General features: G+C 47.1%; 2 protein-coding genes and 1 pseudogene across 2 annotated transcripts in view; all 3 read left to right on the forward strand.

The window, feature by feature from the left end:
- The first annotated feature begins 2,756 nt into the window (after positions 1-2,756).
- LOC132591783 (tigger transposable element-derived protein 1-like) lies at positions 2,757-4,178 on the forward strand. Its single transcript, XM_060272208.1, has one exon. The coding sequence runs from the start codon at positions 2,757-2,759 to the stop codon at positions 4,176-4,178; it is 1,422 nt and encodes a 473-aa protein (XP_060128191.1).
- A 1,488-nt stretch (positions 4,179-5,666) lies between these two features.
- LOC132591143 (zinc finger protein 721-like) overlaps positions 5,667-20,071 on the forward strand; it is a 41,710-nt gene continuing 27,305 nt past the window's right edge. The window contains exons 1-2 of the mRNA XM_060268923.1: positions 5,667-5,743; positions 17,258-18,773. Coding sequence (XP_060124906.1) covers positions 5,718-5,743; positions 17,258-18,773 — 1,542 coding nt within the window. The 5' untranslated portion in view covers positions 5,667-5,717. The remainder of the gene's footprint in view (positions 5,744-17,257; positions 18,774-20,071) is intronic.
- On the forward strand, positions 5,742-9,666 carry LOC118081402 (oocyte zinc finger protein XlCOF6-like; annotated as a pseudogene).

A 20,071-nucleotide genomic window follows, 5' to 3' on the forward strand; every position in this document is an offset into this window, starting at 1 on the left:
CCCCCCCCCCAAACAGGGCCAACAGCTCTCTCCCCACTCAGGATTCCCAGTCCCTGGGATTCAGATGAATAATTCCTCTGTAGGGGAGGGGGAACTAATAGCTGGGAACTGAAGGACTGCTACTGAAAATAGTGGGTGATTCTGAGAAGGTGGACACAATCGAGCCGCCTCAGGAAGTAAATGGTGCAGGATTAGGGAATGTGTGTAGTTGCTTGGAGTGTATCAGGAAGAATGTGCAGAAATCGCTTTCTTGACCGTTGGAGCCACTCTTGGTCTCGTCCGCTCAATCCACCAGAGCCTGTCTTCACATACAGCAAAAGGCCCTAACTCCCTGAGGGTTTGTGACCCATTGACCATCCTCAACAGGTTTAGCCAGCCAGTCAAAACTGTTTCCTGAGTTGTATCCGCTGCTGCATGCTGACTGCTTCTTGGACCCACTGGAGTTAGCTGAGTGCAGGGTAGGGACCAATGTTGGACGAAGGAGCCCTATATGTCCCCCACGAGAGGTACTACCCCTGCGCCAACAACCCATGACATAATTTGTTGTTGTTGTTTAGTCGTGTCTGACTCTTCATGACCCCATGGACCAGAGCACGCCAGGCACTCCTGTCTTCCACTGCCTCCCGCAGTTTGGTCAAACTCATGTTCGTAGCTTCGAGAACACTGTCCAACCATCTCGTCCTCTGTCATCCCCTTCTCCTAGTGCCCTCCATCTTTCCCAACATCAGGGTCTTTTCCAGGGAGTCTTCTCTTCTCATGAGGTGGCCAAAGTCTTGGAGCCTCAGCTTCACGATCTGTCCTTCCAGTGAGCACTCAGGGCTGATTCCATGTCATAATACTATCAATGTATTTTAAGATAGATTAGGAATAAATTTGTGCCTCCAGAAATAACACTAACAGCTTCATGCCATTAATGAATCAAATTAAAGAAGCTTTTAATAAGGGTGAAAGAGGAGAGCGCAAAATATGAATCTCAACATCAAAAAACTAAGATCATGGCCACTGGTCCCATTACCACCTGGCAAATAGAAGGAGAAGAAATGGAGGCAGTGAGAGATTTTACTTTCTTGGGCTCCTTGATCACTGCAGAGTTTCCATTAAGTACAGTTATGCAGGGTAAGTCTTTAAAAGATGCCCTGTGGCAATCTGTGAGTTGGTCTCACTTGGAGACTGAGCTCATGTGCTGCTGGCTGAGAGCCAGCAGACAGCAAAATTACATTAAGCTAACAACATGGCTGCAGGAGAGCAGCATGGCTGCAAGAGAGAGGAAATGGCTGCGCGATTGGGCTCTTTTATGGCGTCAGCCAGGGCCATGCCCATCTCTCAGAGGGAGGATGCTCCAGACCAGTGGAACAGGAAGTTACACTGACTGGAGTAACCTCCCCCTGCTTGTGCCCACTCTAGGGAAACAAGGAATGTTGCATTGGACTGTTCCAATGCATTTCATCCCAAAACAACTTCCTCCAAACGCAGAAGCTGCCCAAAGGCAGCAGCCACCTCTGGGCATTGAGGATGGAAGTCCTCTCTCCACCTTTGCAACTGGACTTAAGTTCTGCCCTCTTCCTCATGCTTTTTAACATCTGTATGAAGCCGCTGGGAGAGATCATCAGGGGGGTGGGCTGGGTGTTCATCAATATGCGAATGATACCCTGCTCTATCTCTCTTTCAAATCGGAACCAGTGAAGGTGGTGAAGGTCCTGTGTGAGTGCTTGGAGGCGGTTGGAGGATGGATGGCGGCTAACGGATTGAGATTGAATCCTGACAAGACAGATGTACTGTTTTGGGGGGACAAGAGGGTAGGCAGGTTTGAAGGATTCCTGGTTCTGAATGGGGTAACTGTGCCCCTGAAGGACCAGATGCACAGCCTGGGAGTCATTTTGAACTCACAGCTGTCCATGGAGGCGCAGGTCAATTCTGTGTCCAGGGCAGCAGTCTATCAGCTCCATCTGGTACGCAGGCTGAGACCCTACCTGCCTGCAGACTGTCTTGCCAAAGTGGTGCATGCTCTAGTTATCTCCCGCTTAAACTACTGCAATGCGCTCTACGTGGGGCTTCCTTTGAAGGTGACCCGGAAACTACAACTAATTCAGAATGCGGCAGCTAGACTGGTGACTGGGAACGGCCGCCGAGACCACATAACACCAGTCTTGAAAGATCTACATGGGCTCCCAGTACGTTTCCGAGCACAATTCAAAGTGTTGGTGCTGACCTTTAAAGCCCAAAATGGCCTCGGTCCAGTATACCTGAAGGAGCGTATCCACCCCTATCGTTCTGCCTGGACACTGAGGTCCAGTATCGAGGGCCTTCTGGCAGTTCCCTCTTTGCGAGAAGCCAAGTTGCAGGGAACCAGGCAGAGGGCCTTCTTGGTAGTGGCGCCCGCCCTGTGGAATGCCCTCCCATCAGATGTCAAAGAGAAAAACTGCTACCAGATTTTTAGTAGACATCTGAAGGCAGCCCTATTTAGGGAGGCTTTTAATGTTTAATCGGTTATTTTATTTTTCTGTTGAAAGCCGCCCAGAGTGGCTGGGGAAAAGTCAGATGGGCGGGGTAAAAAGGTAAAGGTAAAGGGACCCCTGACCATTAGGTCCAGCCGTGACCGACTCTGGGGTTGCACGCTCATCTCGCATTATTGGCCGAGGGAGCCGGCGTATAGCTTCCAGGTCATGTGGCCAGCATGACAAAGCCGCTTCTGGCAAACCAGAACAGCACATGGAAAGGGGAGGAAGGCAGAGAAGGGGGATGCGAGTGCTGAGGGCATGGGGTTCAAGGCGAGCAAGGGGTGGTTTGACAGATTCAAGAGGAGGGCGTACCTTCACAATGTTAAGCTAAGGGGAGAGGCAGCTCCTGCCGACACAGCAGCCGCATCAGCCTATCCCACACATTTCCAGGAAATCATTGAGGAAGGCGGGTACCACCCGAAGCAGATCTTCAACATGGATGAAACGGGGCTGTTCTGGAAGCGCCTGCCTTCTCGCACATGCGTTTCCACCCAGGAGGCAAAGGCGCCGGGACCCAAGGTTTCAAAGGATCGGCTGACGCTGCTGCTGGGGGGTAATCTAGAGGGTGATGCGAAGCTAAAACCCCTTCTTGTGTACCACTCAGAGAATCCCAGGGCGCTGAAGGGGACCCCCAAATCAGCTTTGCCCATTTTGTGGCGTTCCAACAGAAAGGCATGGGTCACCCGCGAAGTTTTCAGCGACTATATCAGGAGCTACTTTTCTCCTTTTGCGGCTGACTATTGCCGGGAGAACAACCTGGACAACAAAGTGCTTCTCCTGTTGGACAATGCCCCTGGCCACCCTGTCAGCAGCCATGACTATTCCCACAATGTCCGTGTTGTGTTTCTGCCTGCCAACACGACTTCATCATTGCAGCCTATGGACCAAGGTGTCACTGGCAAATTCAAGGCTTACTACCTCCAGCTTGTCATGAAACACGTAGTCACGAAGAGTGCCGAAGACAACAACAGAAGCCTCGGGGACATCTGGAAAGAATTCAACATAAGGAAGGCTGTGGATTTTATTGCTACAGCTTGGTCAATGGTTACAAAAGAGACTCTAAACGCTGCCTGGAAAAGCTTATGTCCCAAGTATGTTGGTGATCACAGAGCGCTGGCAAAGGAATTGCCCGCTGCACATAAGACTATTGTGGACCTGGCAGCGCAGGCTGGCTTTGAGGGTGTGGATGAGGAGGACGTGCGAGAGGTGCTTGCGTCTCACACGGAACGCCTTACAAACGAGGAGCTGATTCAGCTAGATGAGCAGTGCTTTGGCGGGAAGAGGGAAGAGGGTGAGGGTGAGGGCAAGGAAACGGAACAGAAAGTTATTGGCATGAAAACTCTAACTCAAATGTTGGCGCTGCAAGGTGGCTTACTGTCCGTGACTGGGGAATATGACAACAACTTCGAGTGTGCTCTAAACGCAGAATGGATGCTCGGTGAATTGATGGAGCCCTACACGTTTCTCCGTGACAAAAACCAGAGGGAGGCAAAGCAGCCCACAGTCCACGATCCTTTTCATAGGCAAGCAAAAGACAGCACTTCTGATCTCGAAGCTTTGCCTTCCACATCTGGTTATGTTCCTCCCGAAAAGGCAGTTGCCATCAAGGAAGAGATCGTGGTCATTGAGGTGAACGCGGAAGAAATGGAAACTGAACCTGCAGACAGAACTGATTCGTAGTCTTCCATTTCGTTGAGTTTGTCTTGCCATGCACCATCGCCTTGAATACAATCTTGTTAAGGATTGGGATAAGGAGAACCTTAAAATAGTAAAGGGACCCCTGACCATTAGGTCCAGTTGTGACCGACTCTGGGGTTGTGGCGCTCATCTCGCTTTACTGGCCGAGGGAGCCAGCGTACAGCTTCCAGGTCATGTGGCCAGCATGACAAAGCCACTTCTGGTGAACCAGAGCAGCGCACGGAAACACCGTTTACCTTTCTGCCGGAGCGGTTCCTATTTATCTACTTGCATTTTGACGTACTTTCGAACTGCTAGGTTGGCAGGAGCTGGGACCAAGCAACGGGAGCTCACCCCGTCACAGGGATTCGAACCGCCGACCTTTTGATCAGCAAGCCCTAGGCTCAGTGGTTTGTTGTTGTTGTTGTTGTTGTTGTTGTTCAGTTTGTGGGAACTTAATAAAAGTGGTGTTGGATTAGGATCAGGGCCCACCTCGTCCAGCATCCTCTTCTCACTAGGACCAGCCAAGGAGACCCCCCCCACAGGGCTAACAATTCTATCCCCATCTTCTCTGGCAGGTTTGCCCCATTTAAAAATGCAAAAATCCGGACAGAGATGTTCAGCTTTTTTTGGGATAAATTATCCCCAGAATAAGCAGCTTCTGAAGTTCTTGATTATTTTCCCCATAGAAACAGCAGTCTTACCCTACGACTAGGTGGCCCTTTTGCCAATCTTGCGACAATCCTCCCGGGTGCTATTTTAAGTGCTTGATTCTCGGGAGGAAACAGACGTATGGCAGCCCTACCTTCCCAGCTCTGCTGATATGGTCCAAAGGGAAGCAGAACAATATGTTTGGCACCAGCTTGGCCACAGGAGGTACCAGAAGGAGGTGTACAAGGCACCATCCAACATGTTGTGATGTATTTGAACCGATAGAAGCCCCATATGAAGCACTGTATTTCCAGAGGGCTTTATTCCAGTTGCAGCCCTGCAGCATCACAAAGTACCATAACTCAGTCTTCCTACATACAGAGGAGAAGCCAGTGTGGGGAAGTCAAGCATACCTCTGTATACTAGCTGGCTATAGACCAATTTGGCAGCGCCCCATCTCTAGGGATGCTGACTCACCACATGAAACTGAGTCAGCATTTCCACTTAGCATAGAGGGTTAACTCCTTGATACCCACAACACTCCAACACAGTCATCTTAAGGACTCCACTCGCAATTCATGTACGGTTTACTTCTTAGCCTCTTCTTTTCCTGAAGATATTCACACAAGGCAGCAGAGGTTTAGGATCAGAGTTTTCCTGATCCTTCTACTGGTTGGGCTTCCTTCCCAGTTTGATGAGCCCCTCACTTCCCTCCACAGCACTGGCAGAAACCACCTGCTTGACTGTTGATCTCGTCCGCTCAATGTGCCAGAGCCTGTCATCGCATGCAGTGTAAGTTCCTGCCTCACCAAGGGATTGAGACCCATCAACTATCCTCAGCTGGTTTAGCTGGACTGTTGAAGCTGTTTCCTGGGTTGTGTCTCCTGTTGCATGCTTACGTCTTCTACGACCCACAGGTGAGAGCTGAGTACAGGTTGGGGATTAATGGTGGACAAATTACCCCAGAAAGAGCCCTATATGTCCCCGACGAGAGGTACTACCCTGGCCCCAACACCCCATGACATAAAATTAATGTGTTTGATGGATCAGGAATAATTTTGTGTCTCCAGCAATAAAACTAACAGCCTTATCCCATGAATGAATCAGTGCTACATATCCAAGGGTGAAGTTTCCATTAAGTACAGTTATATATTGATGTTTAATATCGAGCTTCTTCAGTGTGAGACATATTCCTCATTGAAATAGAGGAGTCCAGGAGTCTCTGGCCAGCAAGGCAAATGGAGAAAGGACCGTAAGAGAGAGGCCTGGGCAGAGAATTTACACTAGGATAGTCCTGTGTCAGAAAACAGGCACGAGATCCGGTGGCACATAATAATGATAAATAGTAATTGGGAAGAGTACGAATTGAACTTGATGTGTCTCATATTCCTTTGTTCTCTCCCATGAAACCCCAACAGGATATTCTCTCCCTGCACTCTGAAGCAGACGATGGAGAAGACAGGAAAATATTCGGGGGGGGGGCATCTGTAATTTCAAAAGGAATAACGAAGAAACCATTTAAATGTATAGAGTGTGGAAAGAGCTTCAGTCAAAGTGGAAACCTCAGAAACCATCAGCGAATTCACACAGGGGAGAAACCCTTTAAATGTATGGAGTGTGGAAAGAGCTTCACAGATAGTGGGACACTTAGAAAACATCAACGAACTCACACAGGGGAGAAACCCTTTAAATGTACAGAATGTGGAAAGAGCTTCATTCAAAGTGGAGAGCTTAGAAATCATCAGCGAACTCACACAGGGGTGAAACCCTTTAAATGTATGGAGTGTGGAAAAAGCTTCAGTGGCAGTGGGACGCTTAGAAATCATCAGCGAACTCACACAGGGGAGAAACGCTTTAAATGTATGGAGTGTGGGAAAAGCTTCAGTTACAGTGGGAAACTTCGACTACACGTCTGAACTCACACAGGGGAGAAACCATTTCAATGTATGGAGTGTGGAAAAAGCTTCAGTGAGAGTGGGACACTTAGAATACATCAACGAACTCACACAGGGGAGAAACCATTTAAATGTATGGAGTGTGGACAAAGCTTCATTCAAAGTGGGCAACTTCGAAGACACCACCAAAGTCGCACAGTGGATAAACCCTTTAAATGTACGGAGTGTGGAAAAAGCTTCAGTGAAAGGGGGAAACTTAGAATACATCACCGAACTCACACAGGGGAGAAACCATTTAAATGTATGGAGTGTGGAAAGAGCTTCAGTGACAGTGGGACACTTAGAAAACATCAACGAACCCACACAGGGGAGAAACCATTTAAATGTATGGAGTGTGGAAAAAGCTTCAGTGGCAGTTGGACACTTAGAAGACATCAACGAACCCACACAGGGGAGAAACCCTTTAAATGTAGGGAGTGTGGAAAAAGTTTCAGTGACAGTGGGACACTTAGAAAACATCAACGAACCCACACAGGGGAGAAACCATTTAAATGTATGGAGTGTGGAAAAAGCTTCAGTGCCAGTGGGAAACTTCGAATACACCACCGAAGTCACACAGGGGAGAAACCATTTAAATGTACGGAGTGTGGAAAAAGCTTCAGTGAAAGGGGGAAACTTAGAAAACATCAACGAACCCACACAGGGGAGAAACCCTTTAAATGTATGGAGTGTGGGAAAAGCTTCAGTGACAGTGGGACACTTAGAATACATCAACAAACTCACACAGGGGAGAAACCCTTTAAATGTACAGAATGTGGAAAGAGCTTCATTCAAAGTGGAGACCTTAGAATACATCACCGAACTCACACAGGGGAGAAACCATTTAAATGTATGGAGTGTGGAAAAAGCTTCAGTGACAGTGGGACACTTAGAAAACATCAACGAACCCACACAGGGGAGAAACCATTTAAATGTATGGAGTGTGGAAAAAGCTTCAGTGGCAGTTGGACACTTAGAAGACATCAACGAACCCACACAGGGGAGAAACCCTTTAAATGTAGGGAGTGTGGAAAAAGCTTCAGTGACAGTGGGACACTTAGAAAACATCAACGAACCCACACAGGGGAGAAACCATTTAAATGTATGGAGTGTGGAAAAAGCTTCAGTGCCAGTGGGAAACTTCGAATACACCACCGAAGTCACACAGGGGAGAAACCATTTAAATGTACGGAGTGTGGAAAAAGCTTCAGTGAAAGGGGGAAACTTAGAAAACATCAACGAACCCACACAGGGGAGAAACCCTTTAAATGTATGGAGTGTGGGAAAAGCTTCAGTGACAGTGGGACACTTAGAATACATCAACAAACTCACACAGGGGAGAAACCCTTTAAATGTACAGAATGTGGAAAGAGCTTCATTCAAAGTGGAGACCTTAGAATACATCACCGAACTCACACAGGGGAGAAACCATTTAAATGTATGGAGTGTGGAAAAAGCTTCAGTGCCAGTGGGCAACTTCGAATACACCACCGAACTCACACAGGGGAGAAACCATTTAAATGCTTGGAGTGTGGAAAAAGCTACACTGGAAGTAGGACACTTAGAAAACATCAACGAACTCACATGGGTGAAGCCATTTAAATATGGAGTGTCGAAGGAGCTTCAGTAAAATGGAAACCTTACAAACCATCAATGAACTTTCACAAGTCAGAAACCCTTTAAATGTAAGGTGTGCGGAAAGTAATGCAGGTAACGTCTTAAAATAGTAGAATGCAAGATGCAATGTTAGGGAGGGGTGTGTGCATCTGGAGAGCTGGTGCTGAATAATGATGGGCTGAGAGCTGATCTTCCTTTGCCAGGGGGGACGGAGCCGAAATGAGGCGGTGCAGTGGCTGCCCCTGCCTGTCATCCCCTTGGCTTGGGGAAGACAGGCGGGGGCAAGCAGCGCCCACTGCGATTCGGCTCCGTCCCCCGGAGCCACCGCACAGCCGCGTACACCATGCCAGGAAAGACAGGCGGGAGGTGGCAGGGGGGAGAAGTGCTGCCTCGCCTCGACGCGCACCGCTGGCATGGGACGGGGCTTCGGAGAAGCTGGAGGTGCGCGGCAAGGCAGCGGGGGAGAGAAGCGCTCCTCCCCCCTCGCTGCACACTGCCGGCATGGAACGGTGCTTCCTCGGCGAAGGCAAGCAGGCAGACAGCCTGCTCGCTTGCCTTTGCCGAGGAAGCCGAAGCGCAGGCGGGGTGGGGGGAAAGCGCAGGATCTTTCCACCTGTCACATAGCGGGGAGAGGACCTCTACGCATCCGCAGCAGCAAGACTCCTAATTGGAAAACAGTGGAAAGGAGAGAGAATCCTGACTATTTTAGAATGGCAGGAGAAATTAGTAGAATTTATGAATCTCTCAAAAATGACAGCAGCAATTAGGAATACCCCCAGACAAATTTGTAAAAAAGAATGGAAGTATGTTGAGGACTTTTTGAAAAAAGAAGGAATGAATATAGATCTGGTGATTTGCTTAGACTGAAAGATATAAAGGGAAAATTAGAGAACATGTGTAAAAATTAACTGAGGTAAAGCAAGATAAGGGGACGACAGAGGACGAGATGGTTGGACAGTGTTCTCGAAGCTACGAACATGAGTTTGACCAAACTGCGGGAGGCAGTGCAAGACAGGAGTGCCTGGCGTGCTATGGTCCATGGGGTCACGAAGAGTCGGACACGACTAAACGACTAAACAACAACAAAAGCAAGATAAAAGAAATTATGTAAAGAAAAACGGTATTCAAACAACAGGAAGTAATTTTTTTTCTTTTTTCTTTTTTCCCTTCCTCTTTTCTGCCTTATTATCCTTTTACTATGATATAGAATTGATATATTATTAATGTATATTTGATATAAAATTGATTATCGGGAATATTCGTTGCATAATATCCCATATGTAGTTTTTTTCTTTTTCTTTTTTCTTTTCTCCCTTTCTTCTCCCTTCCTTTTAATTTCAACTATTTGATAAGTTTGATGTTTATTTTCTGACTATATTTCCATAGTCTGTCTATTTTTGTATCATTTTCATTTATCCGTTTATCTGTTTATGGTTTTATGTAATCTTTTTAAAGAATTTAAATAAAGCTCTTTTTATATATATTTATATATATATATATTTTAAAAAACATAGCGGGGAGAGGACGAGGCTTCTCAAGCCCCGTCCCATCCCCGTTGTGTTCCTCGCGTTTCGGCTTGGGGACTTGCAGTGGCAGCACTTGCTCTCTTGGCTCGGGAAAGGCAGGCAGGCAAGAGAGCAATTGCCTGCATGCCTTCCCCGAGCCAAGAGAGCAAGCTCCGCCGCCGCCGCCAGTCCCCCGGAGCCCATAGGAACGCATTGATTAATCCTAACAAGACAGATGATTAATCCTAACAAGACAGAGGGTGGGCAGGTTTGAAGGACTCCTGGTTCTGAATGGGGTAACTCTGCTCCTGAAGGACCAGGTGCACAGCCTGGGAGTCATTTTGGGCTCACAGCTGTCCATTAAGGCACAGGTCAATTCTGTGTCCAGGGCAATGTCTACCAGCTGCATCTGGTATGCAGGCTGAGACCCTACCTGCCTGCAGACTGTCTCGCCAGAGTGGTGCATGCTCTAGTTATCTCCCACTTGGACTACTGCAATGCACTCTACGTGGGTCTACTTTTGAAGGTGACCTGCAAACTACAACTAATCCAGAATGCGGCAGCTAGACAGGTGACTGGGAACGGCCGCCGAGACCACATAACACCGGTCTTGAAAGACCTACATTGGCTCCAAGTATTTTTTGAGCACAATTCAAAGTGTTGGTGCTGACCTTTAAAGCCCTAACGGCCTTGGTCCAGTATACCTGAAGGAGTGTCTCCACCCCCATTGTTCTGCCCGGACACTGATGTCCAGCACTGAGGGCCTTCTGGCAGTTCCCTCACTACGAGAAGCCAAGTTACAGGGAACCAGGAAGAGGACATTCTTGGTAGTGGCGCCTGCTCTGTGGAATGCCCTCCCATCATATATCAAAGAAATAAACCACTATCTGACGTTTTGGGAAGTTTTTAATGATTGACGTTTTAATGTATTTTTTATATTCTGTTGGAAGCCACCCAGAATGGCTGAGGAAATCCAGCCAGATAGGTGGGAGTATAAATAAATTTATTATTATTATTATTATTATTATTATTATTATTATTATTATTATTATTTTGAACTAATTCTTCCGTCATTCTTCTGGGGAGTCTTCCTGCAAGCAAATCACTGTGCACATCCGGGTTTCCCAAACCTGGGTTTCCAGATGTTTTTGGAAGGCAACTGCTAAAGACATAGGAAAAACAATAATTGGAAACCATATATTGATATATATTTATGAAGGCAACCCAGTTTAGGGAAGTTTTTAATGTTGATGTTTTACTGTGTTTTTAATATTCTGTTGGGAGCCACCCAAAGTGCCCGGGGAAACCCAGCCAGATGAGCAGGGTATAAATGATAAACAGATAAACAGATTAGACAACTGGGCCAAAGCAAACAAGATGAATTTTAACAGGGAGAAATGTAAAGTATTACACCTGGGCAGAAAGAAGAAGAAGAAGGGCACAAATACAGGATGGGAGACACCTGGCTTGAGAGCAGTACATGTGAAAAGGATCTAGGAGTCTTGGTAGACCACAAACTTGACATGAGTCAACAGTGTGATGCAGCAGCTAAAAAAGCCAATGCAATTCTGGGCTGCATCAATAGGAGTATAGCGTCTAGATCAAGGGAAGTAATAGTACCACTGTATTCTGCTCTGGTGAGACCTCACCTTGAGTACTGTGTCCAGTTCTGGGCACCTCAGTTCAAGAAGGATACTGATAAGCTGGAACGTGTCCAGAAGAGGGCAACCAAAATGGTCAACGGCCTGGAAACGATGCCTTAGGAGGAACTTCTTGACAGTAAGAGCTGTTTGACAGTGGAATTTGCTGCCAAGGAGTGTGGTGGAGTCTCCTGCTTTGGAGGTCTTTAAGCAGAGGCTTGAGAGCCATCTGTCAGAAATGCTTTGATGGTGTTTCCTGCTTGGCAGGGGGTTGGACTGGATGGCCCTTGTGGTCTCTTCCAACTCTATGATTCTATGAAATAAATAATAATAGTCACAGATAAATAAATGTGTGTATAATTTAAACTACTGTACACAAATAATTGCAATAAATCAGCATGGCCCCTGCGTCTTATCACTGCCTCCTTATTAGCTAGTCCTGTTTTAAGGAGCCATTGATTATGTCTTTCTTCATATTCTGGCCTTTTTGAGGAGCCAGGAAGAGGCTACATAAGACCCTCAACTCTATTTAAATGATACAATAAAAGAAAAATAAGGAAAAATAAGTGTGCAGTTGCCACCCTGCTGTGGATGGAAACATTAATCCATAAACTCATACAGAAATGGCAAGCCATCCGCTCCCGCCCCCATTTCGACTCTCCGCTGTGGGGAAGAGAGGCAACTTGGGGGGAGGAGGGGGCAATTTCCCGACGGAGCCCCAAGAGCAGGAGGCCAAAGGCAGCGCCATCACTTCCTGTTTCCATCCGCACACAGACAGGGGCTGCTCTGCGAACGTAGCTCTAGAGACGCGCGCGTTCGACAAGGAGCCCGAAGTGTCTATAGGTGGGAAGTTTCCAGGCGGCCGAAAGGACCCTTTGAGAAGTGAGAGGTTTTCCGAAGCGGAGGAGGGGTGTTGGTTGACTACCCCCCTACTCCGCTTTATATTGGGGAAGAACAGCGAGCGAGGGAGGCGGGGGACCAGAGAGGACAAAGAGGCTGCGTGGGGAAAGTGGGCTATTGGGGGGGGGGCGAGAGAAAAGGACAGAGACCACCCTGGAAACAGAGCCATATCTATGGGGGGGGGGCTAGCCGGGTGTTTTTGTTTTATGGACCAGGTGAGTCCTCCAGCAGGGCGCCATTGAGGATGTCTTTGTGTGGACGCAATGTCCCAAACTGGGTCTTTGACTCGGGTGAAATTAAGCCAAGTTTCTCCCCTGCCCGCAAAAAAGCCCCTCTCCTGGGCCTCCTAAGCAGGGGCTCCGATCCCCCGCAATCCAGCTGCGAAGTGGGGGCCCAACACCTGCAGGGTTTGCGTGACACAATCGAGGCCCCCCATGTTTCTTTTTCCTGGGGGTCCAAGAGGTGCTTAAGGCCCCCGATCCACGCAATCCAGCTGCCATCTCCTTTGCAGCGCCCTCCCCTCCACACACGTCTCTCTTTCCTGGGGGCTCAACCGATGCTCAACTGCCCTGCACCCCCTGGGCGCTCTTGCCTTAACTTAAACTCCTTGATGGAGAGACGGAGTCCACGAAAGAGTTAAAGGAAGTGAAATAGGCCAGAATAGAGCCCCCCCTCTCCCCCTCCCTGCTCGTCATGGGAGGCCCCTCCGGATGTAGAGGTTGGTGCGCCCACTCGGGAGAGATTCGTCGCAGAGGGCGAGGGGTGAGCGGTGGCAAGGGGGGTTTCTGGGCGCAGGGGAGACTGTGGGGCGGAGGGAGGTGGGCAGAGGAAACTGGGGGCCTGAGGGAGGAATGGCGGCATCCCTGGGAGATAGAAGCCCAGCCGGGGAGGGAGGGAGGAGAGAGAGGGAGAGAGGCTCTTCCTTTTGGAGAGATGTCTCCAGCCTTGGACGCTGGAGGAGGAATCTGGTGGGTCTCCCTTGCCTTCTGCCTCTTGCCCAATAATCTGCCACTCTTTCAAGTTGACCAGAGAGAGCTGCCTGATAAAGGGGAGGGGGAATTTCCACACCCTTTCCTTCCTGGAAGCTCAATCTTCTCCCTGTTCATGCAAACTACTGCATTGCATGCTGTGGGCTGAATTATACCAGGTCAAACCATTGGTCCACCTTGGAGAGGAGAAGAGAAAAAGCTGGAAGGTCCTGAGAGGGAGGAAGGAGGAGGAGACCTTCTCCAAAGCGGCTCTTTGCTTCTGGAATCCCCTCCCAGGAAGTAGCCAGAGACCTTTCCTCTCTCTCAGGCTTCCATTGCACTGCATGGTTAATCGATGATGATGATGTACACCAATCTAGGAATAGGGGGGAAGGATGCTATAGAAAGGCTTTCAGGGTTTATAAGAATATCCTGAAGGCATTTCTATGGCTTTTATTTTTTGTAGGCAATGTCAGAGTGAGTTACAAATGGAGATACAATCTATCTGCATCCAAAGATAGTAAATCCATGAGCCGTCCCAGTCTGGGGCATTTTCATGATAGACAATACCTGTGGCTGGATGCTCTACACCCAGGGCTGTGAATCTGTAGGCCAGGAATTGCCAGTATTACAGGCAAGGGGTGTGAGCTTGCCAAATTTACAGACAGTATGTGAGTGCAGGGCCGGTGCTAGGGTTTTTTGCGCCCTAGGCGAGATTACCTTCTGCCCCCCCCCCCCGGCCAATCCTATTTCAAACACAGATGTATTTCACATCCAACCTGTTCCTTGTAACCATGATCTCTGCTACATGTTCCAAAGCAGTGGCAGTCCTGCTACCACAGAATAAAAGTGCAGGGTGGGGAGGGAGGGGGAAGAGAGAGAGAGAAGGAAGGAAGGAAGGAAGGAAGGAAGGAAGGAAGGAAGGAAGGAAGGAAGGAAGGAAGGAAAGAGAGGGGGGAGGGAGAGGGAAGGAAGAGACAGAGAAGGGAGGGAGGGAGGGAGGGAGGGAGGGAGGAGGGGTGAGTGGGAAATAGAGAGAGAGAGGGAGGGAACTTTTTATTTTTGAAACATAAAGTGATTTATAAATCTCAGTAGCTTTTTGAAGAGATGATTTGGTTTGTCAATAGCTGATTAAAACACATTAACTTGATCAAATTCTTTTGCTGAAATGTATGCCTCTCCCACAGCTTTACAAAGCAAGCAATACTTGAAACTGTGATTTGGCTGAAAAACACCTATCAGTTTGGATTCACAAATGTCTTTCATTAATTTACTGGAGAAATAATTAAACAAGAAATTAGGATTAAATCTGAATTCCAGACCTTTTACAGCCTGCAGCCCACAAATGCTGAGACCATAATACTTCTATTAGCCCTTAACGGGACACCAGGTACTTTCTTATACTTATTCGACAGGTGAATATTTTTGAATGCTTTTACAGTGACATAAATGGCACTTCCGTTTTACTTATTCCGCCCAGGAGAGGCTCTGATCTGAAAGTCTGAGCTCAACTCCTCGCTTGAAACAGAAAAATGTAGAGACTTTGTCCCTGCACCAATTGAGAGGTATGTCCTTCCTCTTACCTGGGAGACTGTATCTTTGTAGGTCTCGTTTCAAATTGGAACCAGTGAAGGTGGTGAAAGTCCTGTTTGAGGGTCTGGAGGATGTATGGCGGCTAACGGATTGAGGTTGAATCCTGACAAGACAGATGTACTGTTTTGGGGGACAGAGGGTGGGCAGGTTTGAAGGATTCCTGGTTCTGAATGGGGTAACTGCCCCTGAAGGACCAGGTGCACAGCCTGGGAGTCATTTTGGACTCACAGCTGTCCATGGAGGCGCAGGTCAGTTCTGTGTCCAGGGCAGCAGTCTATCAGCTCTATCTGGTATGCAGGCTGAGACCCTACCTGCCTGCTGACTGTCTCGCCAGAGTGGCTCTAGTTATCTCCCGCTTGGACTACTGCAATGCGCTTTGAAGGTGACCCGGAAACTACAACTAATCCAGAATGCGGCAACTAGACAGGTGAATGTGCGTGGCCGCCGAGACCCAGTACGTTTCCGAGCACAATTGGTGCTGACCTTTAAAGTCCTAAATGGCCTCGGTCCAGTATACCTGAAGGAGCGTCTCCACCCACATCATTCTGCCTGGACACTGAGGTCCAGTACGGTGGGCCTTCTGGCGGTTCCCTCGTTGCGAGAAGCCGAGTTACAGGGAACCAGGCAGAGGGCCTTCTCGGTAGTGGTGCCCGCCTGTGGAACCCCCTCCCATCGGATGTCAAAGAGAAAAACAGCTACCAGATTTTTAGAAGATATCTGAAGGCAGCCCTGTTTAGGGAGGCTTTTAATGTTTAATTGGTTATTTTATTTTTCTGTTGGAAGCCGCCCAGAGTGGCTGGGGAAACCCAGCCAGATGGGCGGGTATGAATTAATAATAATAATAATAATAATAATAATAATAATAATAATAATTCAGTTTGTGGGAACTTAAGAAAAGTCCTGCTGGATTAGGATCAGGGCCCACCTCGTCCAGCATCCTCTTCCCACTAGGACCAGCCAAGGAGAAACCTCCCCCCCCGCAGGGCTAACAATTCTATCCCCATCTTCTCTGGCAGGTTTGCCCCATTTAAAAATGCAAAAATCCGGACAGAGATGTTCAGCTTTTTTTGGGGATAAATTCTCTCCAGAATAACAGCTTCTGAAGTTCTTGATTATTTTCCCCATAGAAACAGCAGTCTTACCCTACGACTAGGTGGACCTTTTGCCGATCTTGCGACCATCCTCCCGGATGCTATTTTAAGTGCTTGATTCTCGGGAGGAAACAGACGTATGGCAGCCCTACCTTCACAGCTCTGCTGATATGGTCCAAAGTGAAGTAGAACAATATGTTTGGCAACAGCTTGGCCACAGGAGGTACCGGAAGGAGGTGTACAAGGCACCATGCAACATGATGCAATATATTCGGACCCGTAGAAGCCCCATATGAAGCACTGGCTTTGTTCCAGTTGAAGCCCTGCAGCATCATAAAGTACCATAACTCAGTCTTCCTACATACAGAGGAGAAGCCAGTGTGGGGAAGTCAAGCATACTTCTGTATCCTAACTAGCTGGCTATAGACCAATTCAGCAGCGCCCCATCTCTTGGGATGCTGACTCACCACATGAAACTGAGTCAGCATTTCCACTTAGCATAGAGGGTTAACTCCTTGATACCCACAACACTCCAACACAGTCGTCTTAAGGACTCCACTTACAATTCCTGTAGTGTTTACTTCTTAGCCTCTTCTATTCCTGAAGATATTCACACAAGGCAGCGGAGGTTTAGGATCAGAGTTTTCCTGATCCTTCTACTGGTTGGGCTCCCTTCCCAGTTTGATGAGTACAGGTTGGGGATTAATGGTGGACAAATTACCCCAGAAAGAGCCCTATATGTCCCCGATGAGAGGTACTACCCTGGCCCCAACACCCCATGACATAAAATTAATGTGTTTGATGGATCAGGAATAAATTTGTGTCTCCAGCAATAAAACTAACAGCCTCAACCCAGGAATGAATCAGTGCTACATATCCAAGGCTGAAGTTTCCATTAAGTACAGTTATATATTGATGTTTAATATCGAGCTGCTTCAGTGTGAGACATATTCCGCATTGAAATAGAGGAGGTACGTCCAGGAGTCTCTGGCCAGCAAGGCAAATGGAGAAAGGACCGTAAGAGAGAGGCCTGGGCAGAGAATTTACACTAGGATAGTCCTGTGTCAGAAAACGGGCACGAGATCCGGTGGCACATAATAATGATAAATAGTAATTGGGATGAGTACTAATTGAACTTTATGTGTGTCATATTCCTTTGTTCTCTCCCATGAATCCCCAACAGGATATTCTCTCCCTGCACTCTGAAGCAGACGATGGAGAAGACAAGCAAGAATTCTGGGGGGTCATCTGTAATTTCAAAAGGAATAACGAAGAAACCATTCAAATGTATAGAGTGTGGAAAGAGCTTCAGTCAAACTGGAAACCTCAGAAACCATCAGCGAACACACACAGGGGAGAAACCCTTTAAATGTACAGAGTGTGGAAAGTGCTTCAGTCAAAGTGGAGACCTTAGAAAGCATCAGCGAACTCACACAGGGGAAAAACCCTTTAAATGTATGGAGTGTGAAAAAAGCTTCAGTGACAGTGGAAAACTTCAAATACACCACCGAACTCACACAGGGGAGAAACCATTTAAATGTATGGAATGTGGAAAGAGCTTCAGTGACAGTGGGCAACTTCGAGTACATCAACGAACTCACACAGGGGAGAAACACTTTAAATGTATGGAGTGTGAAAAGAGCTTCAGTCAAAGTGGACAACTTCAATTACATCAACGAACTCACACAGGGGAGAAACCCTTTAAATGTATGGAGTGTGGAAAAAGCTTCAGTGACAGTGGGAAACTTCGAATACACCACCGAACTCACACAGGGGATAAACCATTTAAATGTATGGAGTGTGGAAAGAGCTTCAGTGACAGTGGGCAACTTCGAGTCCATCAACGAACTCACACAGGGGAGAAACCCTTTAAATGTATGGAGTGTGGAAAGAGCTTCAGTCGAAGTGGACAACTTCGAGTACATCAACGAACTCACACAGGGGAAAAACCATTTAAATGTATGGAGTGTGGAAAGAGCTTCAGTGGCAGTGGGCAACTTCGACTACACCTCCGAACTCACACAGGGGAGAAACCCTTTAAATGTATGGAGTGTGGTAGTAGCTTCAGTTGTAGTGGAATTCTTCGAATACATAAACGAACTCACACAGGGGAAAAACCCTTTAAATGTATGGAGTGTGGAAAAAGCTTCAGTGACAGTGGGACACTTAGAAAACATCAACAAACTCATACAGGTGAGAAAACATTTAAATGTATGGAGTGTGGAAAGAGCTTCAGTCAACGTGGAGACCTTCGAAATCATAAGCGAATTCACACAGGGGAGAAACCATTTAAATGTATAGAGTGTGGAAAGAGCTTCATTCAAAGTGGAAATTATAGAATACACCAACGCACTCACACAGGGGAGAAACCCTTTAAATGTATGGAGTGTGGAAAGAGCTTCAGTCAAAGTGGACATTTTCGAATACATCAACGCACTCACACAGGGGAGAAACCCTTTAAATGTATGGAGTGTGGAAAGAGCTTCAGTCAAAGTGGAAAACTTCGAGTACATCAACGAACTCACACAGGGGAGAAACCATTTAAATGCATGGATTGTAGTCGTAGCTTCAGTCGAAGTGAAATTCTTCGAGTACATCAACGAATTCACACAGGGGAGAAACCATTTAAATGTATGGAGTGTGGAAAGAGCTTCAGATACAGTGGAAAATTTAGAATACATCAACGAATTCACACAGAGGTGAACCTCAAATCTGAAAATTTGCCGAAAAGTTAAATACCTGGGAATATGGATAGCGCAAGATACATCAAGCTATTTCAAGACAATTACATTAAGACTTGGACAGAGATTAAATGAAATCTAGAGATATGTAGCAGAAATGGAGTGGCCCTCATAGTCAACAAAAGAGTGGCAAAAGCTGTAATGGGATGCAATCTCAAAAATGACAGAATGATCTCGATACGAATCCAAGGCAGACCTTTTAACATCACAGTAATCCAAGTTTATGCACCAACTACCGGTGCTGAAGAAAGTGAAATTGACCAATTCTATGAAGACCTACAACACCTTCTAGAAATGACACCAAAGAAGGATGTTCTTCTCATTACAGGGGACTGGAATGCTAAAGTAGGGAATCAAGAGATAAAAGGAACAACTGGCAAGTTTGGCCTTGGAGTTCAAAATGAAGCAGGGCAAAGGCTAATAGAGTTCTGTCAAGAGAACAAGCTGGTCATCACAAACACTCTCTTCCAACAACACAAGAGACGACTCTACACATGGATATCACCAAATGGGCAGCATCGAAATCAGATTGATTATATTCTCTGCAGCCAAAGATGCAGAAGCTCTATACAGTCAGCAAAAACAAGACCTGGAGCTGACTGTAACTCAGATCATCAGCTTCTTATAGCAAAATTCCAGCTTAAACTGAAGAAAGTAGGAAAAACCACTGGGCCAGTAAGATACAATTTGAATCAAATCCCTTATGAATACACAGTGGAAGTGAGGAACAGGTTTAAGGATTTAGATTTGGTGGACAGAGTGCCTGAAGAACTATGGATAGAGGCTCGTAACATTATACAGGAGGCAGCAACGAAAACCATCCCAAGGAAAAGGAAATGCAAGAAAGCAAAATGGCTGTCCAACGAGGCCTTACAAATAGCGGAGGAGAGGAGGCAAGCAAAATGCAAGGGAGATAGGGAAAGATACAGGAAACTGAATGCAGATTTCCAAAAAACAGCAAGGAGAGACAAGAGGGTCTTCTTAAATGAGCAATGTAAAGAAATAGAGGAAAACAATAGAATGGGGAAAACCAGAGATCTGTTCAAGAAAATTGGAGATATGAAAGGAACATTTCGTACAAAGATTACCATAATCAAGGACAAAAGTGGTAAGGACCTAACAGAAGCAGAAGACATCAAGAAGAGGTGGCAAGAATACACAGAGGAATTATACCAGAAAGATATGGAGGTCTCATACACCTCAGGTAGTGTGGTTGCTGACCTTGAGCCAGACATCTTGGAGAGTGAAGTCAAATG

Source organism: Zootoca vivipara, chromosome 2 (assembly GCF_963506605.1).
Source record: "Zootoca vivipara chromosome 2, rZooViv1.1, whole genome shotgun sequence".
NCBI classification, from domain to species: Eukaryota; Metazoa; Chordata; class Lepidosauria; order Squamata; family Lacertidae; genus Zootoca; species Zootoca vivipara.

Coding starts and splice junctions, on each gene's coding strand:
- LOC132591783 (XM_060272208.1), top strand. CDS start 2,757: ATGGGGTTCAAGGCGAGCAAGGGGTGGTTTGACAGATTCAAGAGGAGG.